This window comes from Myodes glareolus, chromosome 23, assembly GCF_982192425.1.
Source record: "Myodes glareolus chromosome 23, mMyoGla1.1, whole genome shotgun sequence".
Lineage (NCBI taxonomy): Eukaryota > Metazoa > Chordata > Mammalia > Rodentia > Cricetidae > Myodes > Myodes glareolus.
In genome coordinates, this window is record NC_142048.1 from 17,544,485 (window position 1) to 17,562,155 (window position 17,671).

At 41.3% G+C, this 17,671-nt stretch overlaps 2 protein-coding genes across 3 annotated transcripts in view; one reads left to right on the forward strand and one right to left on the reverse strand.

Moving 5' to 3' along the window:
• Positions 1-7,276, forward strand: part of Galnt7 (polypeptide N-acetylgalactosaminyltransferase 7) — a 122,240-nt gene extending 114,964 nt beyond the window's left edge. For both annotated transcript variants that reach the window (XM_085680324.2, XM_085680323.2), the window contains exons 10-12: positions 335-433; positions 1,116-1,244; positions 4,877-7,276. In XM_085680324.2, coding sequence (XP_085536450.1) covers positions 335-433; positions 1,116-1,244; positions 4,877-5,014 — 366 coding nt within the window. In that variant the 3' untranslated portion in view covers positions 5,015-7,276. The remainder of the gene's footprint in view (positions 1-334; positions 434-1,115; positions 1,245-4,876) is intronic.
• Positions 7,277-14,573: 7,297 nt separating this feature from the next.
• On the reverse strand, positions 14,574-17,250 carry Hmgb2 (high mobility group box 2). The gene is made up of 5 exons (XM_085680322.2): positions 17,117-17,250; positions 16,324-16,497; positions 15,808-15,953; positions 15,557-15,731; positions 14,574-15,107 (listed from the first exon to the last, which is right to left on the reverse strand). Exons 2-5 carry the CDS (start codon positions 16,471-16,473, stop codon positions 14,949-14,951), a joined length of 630 nt encoding a protein of 209 aa, XP_085536448.1. The 5' UTR covers positions 16,474-16,497; positions 17,117-17,250; the 3' UTR covers positions 14,574-14,948.
• Positions 17,251-17,671: the final 421 nt, after the last annotated feature.

Consider the following 17,671-nt stretch of genomic DNA (forward strand, 5'->3'; position numbering starts at 1 on the left):
CATTCCCGTGGGTGCTCTGGTCCTGGGATTTTCCTTAGGGTCTCTTGTACTTTGTTTCTTTGTTGTATTTTCTAGCACATGGTAGGCTAGTGCCCTTAAGTGGAGTGAGCTCATTTCAATATTGGCCTCAGCTCATGATTTCAAAGATGTTGATGGTGACAGTGATGATGATGATGGCGATGCTAAAACATACTTAAAGGGTAGCGATACCAGGGACAGCCTGGCACTGCAACCCAAACTCTCTGTGAATTGTGCATTGAGAATCTTGTACTCCGGTCCTAGCTTATTACAAACCAGACTGTTTCCTGTATGTTGGTTCTCTTTGTACCTTTAGATCCGAGGCTTTGAGACTGCGTACTGCATTGACAGCATGGGGAAGACAAATGGAGGATTTGTTGAACTAGGACCCTGCCATAAGATGGGCGGGAACCAGGTAAGTCTCCATCTCTCAGGATTGGTCAGCCCTGAGAGCCAGCAGACTTGATCACAGACGGAGAGGGTTTAGTTTGGTTTTTTTTTTTTTTCACTTTTGTCTTGATAAATCAAAAACATTCAGTAAAGTCTGACTGCTAAAGCATCTTCTTTAAACAGGGAATGTTGTCAGTGTTGATTTTCATATAAGAATGTAGAAATGTCTGCAGAAAATTAATAACATATTCCTATGGGAACACACATTAGTCAGGACTAAGTAAGCCTAACCTCTGTGGTTTCACAAGTGTAGTTAGTAAGCCACACTTTTTCCTAATAAGCCAGGGTGCTATGCCAGTTCTATATATTTTATACATATATTTTCTTGCTTACTTATATAGATATCTTTCATGTCCAATTTCAGTTGTGAAACACTATTTGGTCTACTTCTAATTTTTAATTTTCTTATTGTTGATACATGATAAATATGAGTTAATTACCCATTCTGTGGATTAGAAGCTAAATAATAAAGAATGTAAGTCAAGTGTTAAGAGAGGCCTTCAGTAATTTCAAAATGAGTGTAGCTCTTGTCTGTGGCTAATGGTTCTCAACATGCACAAAAATTATAGAACAATAAGTTACTTATTCACTCTAATTATGGGAGTTAAGTTTTCTGCAAAACTCTATTTTATTTGTTTGTTCAATAGCTTTTCCGAATCAATGAAGCAAATCAGCTTATGCAATATGACCAGTGTTTGACAAAAGGACCCGATGGCTCCAAGGTCATGATTACACACTGCAACCTGAATGAATTTAAGGAATGGCAGTACTTCAAGGTATGCTGTGTGCCGGCCCCTGGGATAATGTGTGCCGTCCCACTGTCAGGAACAATTAGCCTGTAGAATTTAGACGGATCAATTTTGAAGACCACATGTTCATGTCGGTGCCTTGGGTTTCCTGCATTAGGTTTTTGCGCAGGTTTGCCTGGGCTCTCGGTGAGTCACTGGTCTGTAATGAGCATCCCTTCTGTTCCCTGGAGCAGTGGCATCCCGCAGTGAGACCGCTGTGACAGGCATGGAGAATTTCAGAAGCTCAAGGATGCGGGTCTTGTTGGAGGCCTTTCCCACCATTGTTTTCAGATCTAAATCTGATGTTAAACATGTAAATGAGTCATTCACTAAAATATCAGCATTGTTCTCAGACCTTTAAAAAAGAAAGGGGCTGACTTCTCATGCTGTCCAGCAGGTGGCAGTACAGACAGGCAGCTAAGAGCTGGACACGGAACCTTCCGGCTTCCTCAGCTTTCCCTGCTAAGTGTAGGAGTTGCTTGTTCTAGTCACATGATTTCATTTCATTATTCATATGACCCTGCTGGCCCTTAGGCTGCTTTTCTGTCTCAGCTGTGCCTATTTAAAGCATTCTGGCAAGATTCAAACATATTAATGGATTAATGTATAATCTTTTTTTTTCCTTTTGGTTGAAAATAGGTTCCCCCCACATACATAGTATGTGTTAATTACAGTTTTCCCTTCCTCTGTTCCTCCCAGCTCTTCCCCACTGTCCCTCCCAAGCAGATCGACTCCCTTTCTGTCTTTCATTAGAAAGCAACAGGCTTTCAAGGGGTGATAGTAAAATACAACAACAAAAGAGAGACCCTATCCTATCAAAGTGTGACAAGGTGAGACCTAAAGAAGGGAAAGAGCCCAAGAGAAGGCGCAAGAGTCACTTGTCCACACACTCGGGGATGTATAATTTTTCAAAGTGTACATTTGCATGAGTCAAGTTATTGTTTGGATAAACTACAACATTGGCAAAGCCTTTGCAAACTGAAAGGGCCCAGAGGAGCCCTCAGCTCCAGCCGTCTAGTATTTGCTCTCCCTCCTGTTGTGAAGGCATTGTACCTTACTCAGTACTATGTCTAGGCACCGTCTTTCATAATTACTAAGCATGCCAGGTGCTGGATTTTATTTTACTTATTGTTCTTATTTGTATACTGTGTGGGATCTTTGTGAGGAGAGGGGCACTCACAACCACGTGCACAGGTCTGTGGAATTGGTTTCTCTTGCCACCTTTAAGTAGGGCTCAAGGATCAAACTCAGGTCTTGAAGCTTTGAAACAAAGCCAGCTCACAAGGGCTGAATCTTTTGGTTTTTGTTGTTGTTGTTGTTTTATAACAAGTTAGAAAGGACAACATGATATTAACAGGATTAATAATCCTGACAAACAGTGCTTATTTTCCCAAGTAAAAATAAAGAGGAGTAAATGGTAGAGACTGTGGGAACAGCAGTTTTTAAACTATAAAAGAATCTAGCAGACCGAATACTGTCAAGAAGTCATGAGTAGTTTTCTGGAGGCTGAGGCAGAAGGATTGTGAGTTCAAGGCCAGCCTGGACTATGAGGCCTTACCCCAAAAGAATGGAAGTTGTCTGGGGCTAAAAATAAATTAAACCTTCAGTACCAATTCCCAAATTAGAGAAAAAAGAATCTATGTGCTGTGGATATTCTTAAAGACACAATTGTGCGTCACTCCACTGACGTCGTGAGCTTGTGGAAAATATCTAAAACATGCTTTCTATAATGTAGAGGAGAAAACATAGAGTTAAAAATAAGCAAAATGCTATTAGAAAGAAAAAAAAAGAGAAGAATGTAGTTTTTGATGTTTTCATAGAAAAAAACTAAAACAAAGCCCCAGCATGGAGACGTACGAAAACCTGAGAACTGCTTTTAGGTCACTCCTAATTTGAATTGGCCTTTTTTTTTTTTTTTTAAGTAGCCATAGAAAACAGTGGATACTTTTAGGAAAATTATTCATAAAGGACTGCGAAAAATAAATAGGTCGATGATAAGATCGGCTTGAACCGAATTCTCAAACTTTCTGGCTTCTGCATCCCCCCCATCCCCCTAGACTTAAGGATTATTGAAACTCACTCAGTACTGTTGGGCTAGCCTGTAATTCCAATCTTGTGAGACAGAGGTAGGAAAGGTTGTAATTTGAAATAAGCCTATACTACAATATTGAGAACCTGTTTCTTTTCTTTTTTCCTGTTGGCTATGAGAATTATTTTTCTTTTATTTTACATCCCAACTGAAGTTTCCTCTCCCTCTTCTAACAATAGAAAGATACTAATGCTCTCCCCAGGGGGCTTCCATATAGGTTATTATTAAAAATATTTCTGAAATTTGAAATAAGAATTTATAACTTTTTATGTTTCCTATTATGCTAAACTAATACTAAATACTATTCAGTACGTTATGAAGATGTCCCAAATGCTAACATGTTCCATTGCATAAGATGCAAAAAAATCAGAAATATAAGGATTGTTCCTTTAGAGAAGTCTAAATTTTGTCAAGTCCTCATAGTGGTGAAAGATTTTTCAAAATTCTGATCTTTTGCTTGAAAACTAGAACAAACACTGTCAAGTATTTTTTTTCAGTTGTTTTGTTGTTGTTGTTCTAATAGTTACAGACATCCAAGTTTGAATAATCACAGTTTGTTGAATTGAATAAAAATGGCAGGGTACGAAAAAGTGGGTAGTAATTCCTTTCTCATGTGCCTTTCTCAAGATGCTACTGTGCTCTCCCATGGGGAGCCCTTGATGCACAGTTTCTGTTTCATCTCAGTGGTTTTTAAATGATACATGAGGGTCAGATTATAATTAAAAATTAATAAGCTTTGACAGGCAGTGGTAGCACACGCCTTTAATCCTACCACTTGAGAGGCAGAGGCAGGCGGATGGATCTCTGTGAGTATAGCTCCAAGGGCTATACTAAGAAACAGCCTTGAGCCCCCTCCTCCCCACACCTTCATTGTGGGTGTCCTTACAGGAAAGTGTGGTGGGTTTGAGCTGAGTCCGTGGCGGTGACAGGTAGGACTGTTGGCAGGTTGTCACACGCTACTGCTTGATGACGCTGGGACTTGAGTGCTTTCACCGTGGCTTTTGTCCCAATGGAGCAGTGTCAATACAACGCAAAGGAATCAATTCTTTTGCATTTTAAGAATGAGTTTTGCTGAACACACCCATTCTTGGGTAGTCTGAGGACCTTTCTTTGAAAAGCTCTGAGCTGAACTGAAGAAATAAACAGTATACAATGAAAACTGTATTAGAGCAGGGGAAATAGGAGTTAAAAAAGTAAGCCAGAGACTGAGAGTCTTAGCCATGGAGAGCTGATGCATGAATGAATGAGAGAGAAGCATATAGTTTCCTTAGGACTGGAAAGCTGGGATTGTCTTTAGCCAGAATAAGAAGGAAAGACAAAGGTTTGAAGGGACTGAACTTTAATTTGTGTGTATTGAATTTGATGTACCAGCAGTATGTAGTGACATAATAAAAGGAAGGGCTAAGAAAGCTGGCGTTCAAGGTCCAATGCAAGCTGGTCCAGTATGCTTGCACTGCCTTCTGAGAAAGCCCAGTACTAGCTTCCGATGTCAGGATCTCACTTCCAACCTTCCCCTCGCGGTGTTTTCCAGAGCCTGCACAGGTTTACTCACGTCCCTTCAGGAAAGTGCTTAGATCGGTCAGAGGTCCTGCATCAAGTGTTCATCGCCAGCTGTGACTCCAGCAAGACGACCCAGAAGTGGGAAATGAACAACATTCACAGTATTTAAAAAAGAAGAAAAGAAACCAACAATCTACCTACTGACAAGTACATTTATGGAGGACTGAAAACCGCCTGGAACCTGCTGCAACCATTATTATTAATTCTGTACAGCTCCAAACATGGAACCTCTGATCAGCTCGAAGGATGTTGATAAACTGTGACTTTTACAATAACATTCTCATCTGCAGTTACTGTTTACAAAACTGCTTTTACCTTAAACTCTGTAGATGTTTACATCGTTTTTCTTTTGTTTTAAGATGACGTTGGTAATTTGTGCCTTTAACTCAGTTTTCAGAACAGAGTTAAAGCATATGTTGTCTTCTTTGGGAATACACTCAGGGGTCTGAAAGGCAGTTTGGTTTTTGTTGTTGTTGTTGTTGTTGTTGTTAACACACTTGAAAAGAAAAACTAAGGTTGAAGTACCCAGACTTTCCTCTTTGACTTGGTGGCTATCAACCTGCTGTCTTTATTTAATCTCACATCTGTCTGAAGCACTGCCACAGGTCGTTAGCCATGGTGGCCTTCAGTCATGCTGCTTGTTTGAAAGGTGAATTTCAACACATTTAGTGCCTCTTTCATTTCTCAGTATATTTTTTGAGAGCTTCTAGTGAAATTTATATGATGGTAACAATGGATGAAATGTCACCTGTGTGGGGATACTTCTGCCACTCAGAAATGAGTTTCCGGGCTGCCATTGGCTATGAAGTTGAATGGTGTATGGCTGGAAGAAGAATGACAGTGGGGACCGTCTCAAGGCCATCCCCTTGGGCCCGAAGATGCTGTGGCAGACTCCCCTGTCTGCTGGGATTCTCGATGCCCTCTGCTCACACCAACTTCTAGGCTAGCAAAGGGGTCTTCCTGCTAAAGAACCATTGCCCACCTACACTTTGCATCTACACTCTCCAGGATCTGTCACTATAGAAAACTAGAAATAATTCTCAGTTTGAAACTTGAAAAGAAGGCTTGGGGGGCAGGAATACAACACAGTAGTCTAGTATGAACAACGTCAGGGTGGTTCTGAGCTAAGAATTCCCGAGCCCTTGTTAGATACGAAGCCTTAGAAAACTGCAGTAAGCCCAAGCTGTGAAACCAGGATGAGCTGACACTTGTCTTCATCCGAAGGAAACGCCCTGCACATTGTTTTTAATTTAAGACAGTTAGCATCTAAGAACACAGATCAACAAATGTCAACTACGTTCTGTCAAGTTAGGTCTTAGTTCTGTACGGTTCCTTAATTTCTATTTTAGGAAATGTATTTCTTTTTTAGTATATGCCAGTGAAAAGATTTAATTTGAACATTTATTAAGACAATACTTTAAGAGAACCGAATGTTGCAAATTTTCATTTCTAAGAAGTCTTCTCTTACCCCAAAAGATGAAAATGTCTACATTGAGTGCCAAAAAAGGAAAGTAGTGTGATTAGATGGGACAAGTAAACTGAGCATTTTTGATCTTGTAATCATTACAATGAAAGAATTCACAAACTACTGCCAGAAGTAGTTTTAATATTTTTAATTAAATATTTTTAATTAAAGCTTAAAAAAGAAAAAATGCCAACATTTATTTAGAAAAAAAGTCTACAACTTTTTTTTCCCAACCTTAGTTCTTCAGTTTGGACAATAAAACTTACACATCCTGAACGGTTTATTTGTAATTTTGAGTTGTCAGTTTGTATTTCGCTACTGATCTGTGATCCACTATTTAAACTTTCATCTCTAGGGATATTTAAAAAGAAATGCATTTATATGCTCATATAATTGCAAGTAAATCAACTATAAAAAGGAAAGCAAGCGAATTGGTAATGACTTGTGTTTGAAATCACTATTTCCCATGTTGAATATAGTAACCTTGTATCTATGCATAGGCTAAGAAAGGTGGCACACATACTGTGCATGTCATTTTATGGGCAAATTAAATTGTTTTTAGTACAATTTGTTAGGATACTATATGAACATGATTCTATATATTGAAATCAGAAACCTTATCACACGTGGAAACATCAGAAGCTGCCGCCATAATGACTGTTTTGTACTTTAGGCTGCTTTGAAAATAATCCCCATATCCTTGCTTTGTAAGTTGATAATATCACTATGCATTTCTACACATTTTATAAATTTGATTTATGCAGATTTTGATACACTGTATGTTTCTGTAGAAATTGTACAAATACTCAAAATTTTATTAGGGTAAACTTGAGAAGCTTATGTATATCTTAATTCTGGGTTGCTTGTTTTTTAGGTGAGAAAAAATAAAATGTATTTTAATCCATAGCTTTTCAGCGCTTTTAATCATTTCTATACATAACAGCACACTTAAAATTACTTGGGCTTTTTATTTACAGAATATAGCTGAAATAATACAAACTATAGTTATTAGATGAATGTGTGCCTGAGTGTTGTTTAGAACAGTGCTGTTTGTGACAGATGCCTACCTATAGAAACATGAAGATTTCTTTTTACAGCCTTTCAGGTTGCTGATCTCTAACACTGGTCCTTCACTTAGCTAATGATAAACAACAGTCTCAGGAATGAGCATCTTTCTTGGTAGTACCTACTATTATGAAATTGCCAATTGACAGCAAAAGTATTTTTAAATCAAAAACAACACATCAACAAACAGAAAGAAGCCACGAGACTGGAGTGTATCAAAATAAACCCAGAAATAGTTCGTAGGACTTTGCAAAACAAACCATATCAGAAGATAACATGGATACAAACATTAAAACTAAGTGCCTGCTTAAGACTGTCTCACAGGGACCTTGGAATATTTTTCATTTCTAAACAGAATATGATTGAGAACAGTCCTCATATAAAAGTAGGGCATATGACAGGGGAACCCACAGAGACGGCTGACCTGAACACATGGGAGCACGTGAAGTCTGGACCAACTGCTAGGGAGCCTGCATGAGACCTTCTGCATGTGTGTGACAGTTGTGTAGCTTGGTGTGTTTGTGGGGCTCCTAGCAGTGGGATCAGGACCTGACCCCTGGAGCTTTTGGGAACCTATTCCCCATGCTAGGTTGCCTAGCTCAGCCTTGATGGGGAAGGAGCTTGGTCCTGCCTCAACTTGATATGCCATACTTTGTTGACTTCCATGGGAGGCCTGCCCCTTTCTGAATAGGGACAAGGAGGTAGGGAATGGGTAGATGGCAGGCAGCAGACTGGAATGGGAGGAGGGTAGTGATCAGTATGTAAAATAGAAAAATTTAATTACTATAAAATAATTATGAACATTGCCAAAATCCTGAAATATGAGGTTAACCTTCAATAGCTCCAAATGAGCAAATTTTGTTTTTAAAAAAAAAAATACTATCACTTTAAAAAAAAAAAAAAAAAGCAAAGCATGGTGGCACATGCCTTTAATCCCGGCATTTAGGAAGCAGAAGGTTTATGTTTGTGTCCTGTTCTTCATAGAGGATTCTGGATCACCCAAGGCTATATAATGTTTCAAAAAAACAAACGAAAGGAAATCCATATACAAATCAGTGAAAAACAAGGCCGTATCTGGCCATCAGATACCTAGATGGGCAAAGTTTGGGTACATGAAGATGATTCCACATGAAAGCATCTCTAAAAATATTGGGCAGGCCAGGCAGCGGTGGTGGTGCACGCCTTTAATCGCAGCATCTGGGAGGCAGAGGCAGGCAGATCTCTGTGAATTTGAGGTCAGCCTGATATACAAGAGCTAGTTCCAGAACAGGCTCCAAAGCTACAGAGAGATCGTGTCTCAAAAAACAAAACAAAAACAACAAAATTGTTTTATAATTCTTTAAGATTTTGAATTGCCCATAACTGAGTTAGATTTAGGCCTCCCTTTGAGCAGCGCTGCAACAGAGAGCTTCTTTTTACAGAGGATGTTACAATCTGCTGGACTAAATGGAGTGGAGTCCCACTACAGATCACCTTGTGTGAGTGACTTAAACTCTGTAGCACAGCTTTCTCACTTACAGAGCTTGCTTTTTAGGTTTATTAGGATTAAATGAATTAATGTGCCTAAAGTTCTTATATAAAGTTCCCAGCACACGATCAAGGTCATTAACATAAATGTTAGTAGTTCTGATTTTCAGACTACAGTGTAGACCCCAATTAAAGACAATGAGTGAATGGATGTATTTATTTTTCTCATTATGATCCATACTTTACCCCCCAATAAAACTCACAGTAGAAAATTTGATGCAGTGATTAGTAGAGCATTTAACCTGCTATCCCTAAATAACCTTAAAACAACAAAATACACTGTGGTCAGGAACTCCACAGCAGGTAAAGCATGCTGGAGAGGTGGCTCAGCAGTTCACTGGTTACTCTCCAGAGGATGCAGGTTCAATTCCTAGCACCTACAAGGCAGCTCACAGCTGTATAGACTCCAGCTCCAGGGGATCTGGTAGCATCACACATACAGGCAAAATACCAATGCACATAAAAATTTTTAAATTTAAAAAAAAGAAATAAACGAGGTGGACCCCATGTTTCCCATGTCTGTCTACCTGAGAGAGGAAGAATGGCAAACAAGTTTCTGCTGAGCAGAAACAGCGGGAGTTGGCCATTGCAGCAGATAGAATGAGGAAGTATAACAATGTTTTGTTGGTTTTGGTTTTTTGAGACAAAGTCTCACTACACAGCTCTGGCTGTCCTGGAAGTCACTATGTAGATCAGGCTGGCCTCCAACTACTCTGAGATGCCCCTGCTTCTCTGCCTTCCATGTGTTGGGATTAAAGGTGTGCACCACTATACCCAGCTGATAAGATCATATAATGTAGTGTTAGACAATGAAAAGCATGAACAAACTCAGTCATAAGTTTTAGTGATACAGTCTTAAGTGAGAAGGGCAAATCCTAAGGGACTTTATTCAGCACTTTTTATAAATATCAAAAATAACTAAGATATACAGCAAGTTGCACACATATAAAGTTAAACCAATCATTTGTCCATGTTGAGTTTCCTGTTGGATGCCATGTTATCTAAGATTGGCCTCAAACTTGCTATGTATAGTACATGATGACTGGACTTCGGGTTCCACATGCACCACTGGCCCAAGGGCTAGGATTCTAAGGGTGTACAACCACACCTAGCTTAAATTTTACCAAAAGGCTATGTACCTTGTCTGCTCTTAATGAAATCAGTAAACAGAGTTGTTCCCAAATCTAAGCTCCTCGCTATCACTTAATTTCTTTTAGTGTCGATTTTATATAAATTTTTATTTTGTTAGGTTCTTGTTTTGTATATAAGTCACCTCTTTTTTGGTAATGAGGAAAATCAAAGAAGGCATAAGGAATTGATGAATGATTATTATGTTGTCTGAACTAGGAAGTAACTACAGGCTTGGCATGCCGGTACACACCTTGAGCGCTCCCAGGAGGCAATCTCCTGATGTTAAAGGCAGGCTGGTCTAGTGCTCAGGCCAGCCGAAGCTACTACAGAGACACTTAGTGAAGAAAGGAGACAAGACAGGTGATAGGCCATTCCCAGTTGTAAAATTTGATGAATCGGTTTGAAATTCAGTACTACTGAGAACCTGAGTTCTTTACAATTTTTTCTAATTATTTTATTAGTTTATGTATATTTTCCCTGCATGTATGTCTATACACTAGATGCATTCCTGGTACCCAAGGAAGTCAGGACTAGAACTGGAGTTACAGATGGCTGAGTCACCATGTGGGTGCTGGAAATTGAACCCGAGTCCTCTACAAGAGCAGTCAGTGCTCTTAAAGAGCTGAGCCATCGCTCCAGCCCAATTTTCTTTTTTTTTTTTATATATTTATTGAGGTCTACATTTTTCTCTGCTCCCCTCCCTGCCTCTCCTCTCCCCCTTTCAATCTTCCCCCAAGGTCCCCATGCTCCCAATTTACTCAGATCTCAATTTTCACTTTTAAAGTGAACATTCTAGCTGTGTTAGTCTGCAGATGTTGTAACATGAAGAATGAAGCTTACCAAGAGGTGATCAAGGCCCAGGAGCAGAGTGAGGTTCAGTGAACCCCCCAGAAAATGTCTTTTACCTTTGCTGCACCCTAAGAACCACCAAAAAGTGACAAACTGGTGAGCCTTGGATAGGACCTTATCTACAGCCGTTTTCTTTGACCCTAAAATGTGAATTGCCAATATTTAATTCAGATTTAATTTTTAAAAACTTAAAATTTCTGATTCTACTTGAAAATGTTATGTGGGAGATCTAAAAATAGTGCCCTCCCACTTATCCTAACATTCATGTTTACAGACAGGCACAGAACATTTTGCCAGTCAGATACAGCAACACAAAGGCAGTTAGTGTACAGGCCTTCTTCACACCTCATTACTTCTGACCCTTTCTCCTAGTTTCTACACCTCTTCCCATCAACCAACAAACCTCTTAAAATGGTTATTATCTTCACTGGGAATCATGGAAAACTAATCTAAAACTAGCTCATTTCTAGAAGTATTTCTACCTTTAAAACTAAATTTTATGAAATGCTCTAACAGTTCCTTTCCCTTTTAAAGAGTGTAAACTAAACAATAAATTTTAATATCTCAGAAACCAGCAAAATTTTATACAATATAAAGTAACTTCACCCATTTTGGGACTCTTATCCTCACCTCTTTTCCAAAAAAAAAAAAAATCCCCTGAATGTCTACTCACAGGGACCAGAAAACTTAAAGTCTTGGTAAAATTACAACTGCTACCTGTTCTCTCACATGCAGAATCTAATGAGTCTAAGACACAAAAATAGCGAGGCCATTAGGAGAGGGGAGGAAGATACATTGAGTTAATAGCAGAATCCATGTGACATTAAAGTTTAAGGGGAACTAAAATAAGTAAAACAAAAGGTGGATAGGGACCTTTTATGTGGTCCCTATGGGATGACAATATGCATACTAAATAAAAACAAATGATGTGAAACAAATGAAATTTTCATATGGAAACCCATTGCTTTTATTTTCCCTTAAGATTAGTGTCACCATTTAGTTGTGGCAGGAATTTCTGAGAGTCTAGTACATACATCATGACGTTCCTTTACTTTTTTTCCCTTTGCTATTCTGAGAAAAAGACGTTGGTTAGGTGTGGTGGCACACACCATTAACCCTTTTAACCGGAAGGTAGAGGCGTGTAGATCTGTCAATTTGACACCAGTCTGGTCTATAAAGTGAGTTCCAGAATAACTAGGATTGTTATACAGGGAAACCCTGTCTCGAAATATCAGTATGTGTGTGTGTTTTGCAAAAACACATTTCATGGTATATGAAGTAATGATAAGTCAGATTTTTTTTTCAAAGATGAGGTTTCTGTTGTCCTGGAACTTGCTATGCAGAACAGAATGGCCTCAACCCGAAATGCACCCTCCTCTGCCCAGGATTAAAGGCAGGTGCCACCAGGCCCAGCTGGGAAGTCATATTTAAGATGTATTTATTTACTACTTACAGCAATAATCTTAGAAATATTTTTTTTGGTGTGATGGCACAGAAGGTAAAGGTGCTTATTGTCAACCAAGCTTGACAGCTGGAGTTCAGTCCCACACGGTAGAAAGAAAACCAACTCCTACAAATTGTGGATATTTATAAGCACCCTATGCCCCACATACATGTCTGAGTATACACAGACTTAAAAATGTCAGTGATCATGACACAACGGAGGTCAGAAACAACTTTCTCAGCGTTCTTTTTGAGAACTGAACTCAGATTAGGCTTGGGCAGCAAGTATTTAACTATTGAACTATCTCCCCAGCCTTCAATTTTTTTTAAGAAACCAAAGGACAACTGTTCTTGGTCTTTGGCTGAGATAGGCTTCGAGTTACACATTTGACTATAGTCAAATAAACTTGTGCATTAAAAAAAATTATGTCAGGGTTGGAGAGATGGCTCGGAGGTTTTAAGCACTGGCTTCTCTTCTAGAAGTCCTGAGTTCAGTTCCCAGCATATGGTGGTTCACAACCATCTGAGATCTAGTGTCCCTCTTCTAGTGTCCAGGTATACATGCAACCAGAATACTACATATACTGCATACATAATAAATCTTAAAAAAAACAAACATTTAAAGATGTCAAACGAAAACCTGAAAATATATACATATACACATACACACAAACATATATACCAAGTGCCACTTCCCCAATACACAATCTCGTCACAAAAACCTAAGACAAAACATCACAGCAAAGAGAAAAATATGTTTTGGAAAATATGATACGTGTGAGATATGAAACTTGGGAAGTATTACATTGATGGAACAGAACAAGCACTGCAAAACTCTTGAGGCATATATTACTATAATACTTAGAGCAGTTTTGCCAGGCTTGAGTTAAAGCTCAAGAGCAGTTTCAACAAAGTAGAAGTTTGGAAGAAAACACTAAAAAAAAAAAAAAAAAAAAGTTAGTTCACTTGCCTAGCATGCATAAGGCCCTGGCTTCAATCTCCAGCACTGCTAAAGGCAAAAGAAAAAAAAGAAAAACAGGGTTTGGATTATTCCAAGTAGCAAATTCTATATTATTCACCTTTTAGCCCAGCTATTCCTTAAAGGATATTTTTCATACATAAAAATAGTCATAGCATTTTTTTCCCGAGACAGGGTTTCTCTGTAGCTTTGGAACTTGTACTGAAACCAGCTCTTGTAGACCAGGTTGGCCTTGATCTCAGATATCCCACCTCCCCAGTGTTGGAATTAAAGGTGTGCACTACCACAACAGGGTTCACAGCAATGTTTAAGTGGCGTAAGAGAGTTACAATGATAGTGAAAGCAGCACTTGTCAAGAGGGAAAATTTTTAAGGAACTAGCTAAAAAATTATAACCTGTTCAATGGAGTATGCAGATATTTAAAAAAATCCAGCAACTGCTTTAAGAATTTACTTATGTAATATCAATACACACACAGATTATGCTCCCATTGATTGTTGCTCGGATTTAGTCTGGAGAACCCAAAACGGAAAGATGTAACTATGCTTATTATTACCTTTTGTACCACAGAAGCACTTTCTTTGCAGGCTTTCTCCCCAGATACAAGTCAGGGTAGGCTTTTAACTTCCACTCCTCGTGCCTCTACGTTCCAACACTGGGACTAATTACATATACCTGCCACCACCCAGCCTGGTAGACATACATGTTTACACACTTGAAAACAGTAGCTGGTCCAGAATGGAGCCTGTTCCCTATCCTTATTCAAATCATTCATAACTTACTTTCAGGACTAAGTTTTGGTACAATTAGCTAACACCAGATCTATCCACCTCAAATCCACATTAACTGTCAAGTAAATCAAAATAACTAAAATCCCACACCTCCATATCTAATATATTATCCAAAACATTTTAGTATACTAAAGACCTAACACCCAAAAAGACCAACACACACTCCTCCATTTGAACAGAAAATTTTTAGACTTGTAATTAACACAATAGAACAGTTTGAAAGTCTTATGGCCCTAATACGAAGCTTTAACCTGTTGCTAATAACTATGCCCTAATTTATAGTCATAGAAATTGACCCTTCTCTCCAAACAAAACAAAACAAGAAAATTAATAAATCAGCAAAAAAATGAACACAAAACTGGAAAATGACTGGCATGGCCCCAATCTGCACTTAAGGGAAAATTAAACACAATGCAAGTAATATACATTATTTTATTACAAATTTTTTAGAAAAAAAAAACAAGAGAAAATGCAACATCCTAAAAAAAAATTTACTGGTAATACAAATTCCTATGTATGTTTGCTGTGCTACCATAAGAAATTAAAGAAACCATTAAATATTTAGGAACATTCAACATCAAAAGCTTTAAATCTAACTGTATGTTGTAGCCCCCCAAAAAGCTACAAATTCCTTTTTTAAAAAAGTATTTTCTCTACAAAGAATCTCATCAGCTATACAAAAAATCTGTACAGTTTTTATACTGAAGCTAATGTTGAGCTGCACTTGAATTTCACATTCTTAGCAAAATAAGTCGCCTGAGCACATACACTCCACACATTTTAGGACAGCCATTTATTCTTCATCCTCATCTTCTTCCTCATCATCTTCATCTTCTTCCTCCTCCTCCTCTTCCTCATCTTCTGGTTCATTCTTCTTCTTTGAGCCTGTTGGCCTACCAGGACCCTTCTTTCCTACTTCGCTTTTGCCCTTGGCACGGTATGCAGCAATATCCTGAAATATGGTCAAAGTAAGATCAGCATCCGGTATCATTGCACAATGTGAAAAACCACTTAAATGTAAACAACCTAAAATTGACCAATAACCTTATGAGCTAGAATTCAGACTACCACAGGTTTGAGATCATTTGTTCCATTTAGGCTTCAGAAATCAAATCAGATAAAATCATGGGAGCTACCTTAGAGCAATGTTAGTGCTTCTACATCACCCCTCCCCACCTAAAACACAGTTGGCACTTCTTCCAGATTTACACAACTTTGCGTGTATAGGCAGAATTTACGAGGGCTACAAACACTAAATCAAAAGAAAGTTTATCTCCCTCCTAGTGCTAGTTTCCTTAGGCCTTTCCAAAAGCTGACAACCACCAATTATATAAATCTCCCAGTTTCTACAGCTCACATATGTATGCAAATATGTTTTTAAAAGGAAAAATGGCACCATACCTTTTCATATTTCTCCTTTAGTTTAGCTGCCTTCTGCTCATAGGGTTGTTTATCTTTGGCAGACTGTTCAGACCACATCTCACCCAATTTTTTTGCAGTATCTCCAATAGACAGGCCTGGGTGTTCACTTTTGATCTTTGGGCGATGTTCAGAGCAAAACAGGAAGAAGGCAGACCTGAAAGGAAGCAATATAGTTAACAAATGGAGAGGGGGTAAGGAAGGAGGCGGTTTGGCTAATTGAATCAACTTACGGTGGTCTTTTTGGAGCATTAGGATCCTTTTTCTTTCCTTTCTTATCACCTTTGGGAGGAACGTAATTCTTCATCTCCCTATCATACCGAGCTTTGTCGCTCTTGGCCAAATCTTCGAACTTAGACTTTTCCTTAGCAGACATGGTCTACAGGAGAGGTGAGAACCCCGCGTCAATTTTTAAGCTCTTAGCCATACATAGAAATAATAAGTTTTTAAGCTCTTAGCCGTCCCAAATAAATAAATAGCAAACAAGTAGACCAGCAAAATTTTTAAGCTCTTGGCCGTCCCAATAAATACAGCGAGGGAACGGCCGAATCCTTAAGCTCTCTCATCAGCAGGGCTGTGCTCCGGGCGTCTTTAAAGTTCCCCTCCCGTCTCCAGCTCTAGAACACTCATTTTTCCCCAGGTCACCAGACTGGGCAAAGCCCGAACTTCCTGGTCACCCGCCGCCGGAGGGGCCCCGCCAAAAGCGCCCCGGAAAGGGGTGGGCACCCCACCCAGCCCTGCTCCCTCACCTTCCATCTCTCGGAGCACTTCTTGGAGAACTCGGCGAAGTTGACCGACGAGTCGGGGTGCTTCTTCTTGTGCTCCTCGCGGCACGTCTGCACGAAGAAGGCGTACGAGGACATCTTGCCCCGCGGCTTGTTGGGGTCTCCCTTGCCCATCGCTGACAGTGGGGCGGCGTCTACCTGCCGGGGGAGAGAGCCGTGTCGCCGCGGCCGGCGGGGGGGATGGGAGCGTGGGGATGGCACGGGTCGTGGGATGGGGGGGCGCGGCCCGCGGGACGGGAAGTGGGGGGAACGGCACGGTTCGTGGGATGGGGAGCGGGGAACAACGCGGTCTGCGGGATGAGAAGGGGGAGACAGCGCGGTCCGCGGGATGGGAAGCGGGAACGGAGCGACCCGCGGGGGTTGGCGGGGATGGGGGGGGGTGAGCGCTCCGCTTCCCGCCCAAACCCGAGCCGCCGCGCCCCTCCTCCTTGCGCGCGGCCCCGTACGCCTCAGCGACTCTCTCCCGAGGCCGAAAAGCCGTCGTCCGCGCGCCCTCCTGACAGGAAAGCCCCTTGCCTTCCGTGCCGCGGGCCTCAAGCTCAACTCGTCAGGAAACTTCCAAGTCAAAACTAAACGGCGCGCGGTCGGGCCCACGGGCTTCCCGCCCGGCCCCCGCGGCCCCGGCTCTGGCCCTCACCCGAAAGCCGGCCCGCCCGCTGGGGTCCCCCCGAAGTCGCTTGGCCGAAGCCCGGCCGACGTCGCCCTCTCCGCGGCCAGGCCCGGGCCGCCGGACCCGAGGCTCTCGGCCGTCTCTTACCTGGCGCGAGAGCGTCCCTCCGAGACCGACACGGACACTTCCTTCCCCAAGCTCCGGCGAGAACTGGCTCCTCGCTGCCGCAAGCCGCAGCCTCTTGTTTTGCAGACTTCTCCGCGCCACGGCAACTTGACGAGACCCGTCGTCGGTCACGCCCCCTCCTCTCCGATTGGCTGTCGGGATTATTCAAACCTGGGGAGTCCCCGCCCTCCCACGGGGATGGCTTCTGATTGGTCGGCGTCCGAGCAGGCCCGCCCCTCTGGCCCCAGCCTAGCAGGTTCGGTGGGTCTCCCAGGTCGTTAACTCCCAGACCCGTTGGAACCGGTCTGGGGAGGAATGTACTGCTCGACCCTGATTGGCGGCAGGAAAAGCGTTTGAAAAATGGCGGGCCGGACGCTGATTGGCTGAGACCGTAAACAGGGGTGTGGCTAGCCCCGGCTCGGCCCCGCCAGATTTAAAACTACGCGGGGGCGGCTCGCCCGAGCTTCAGGTGTTAAAGATGGCGGCCGCTCCTGCGGGCCTGGGGGTGACTGAAGTCGCCGCTCCCGCCGCCGCCAG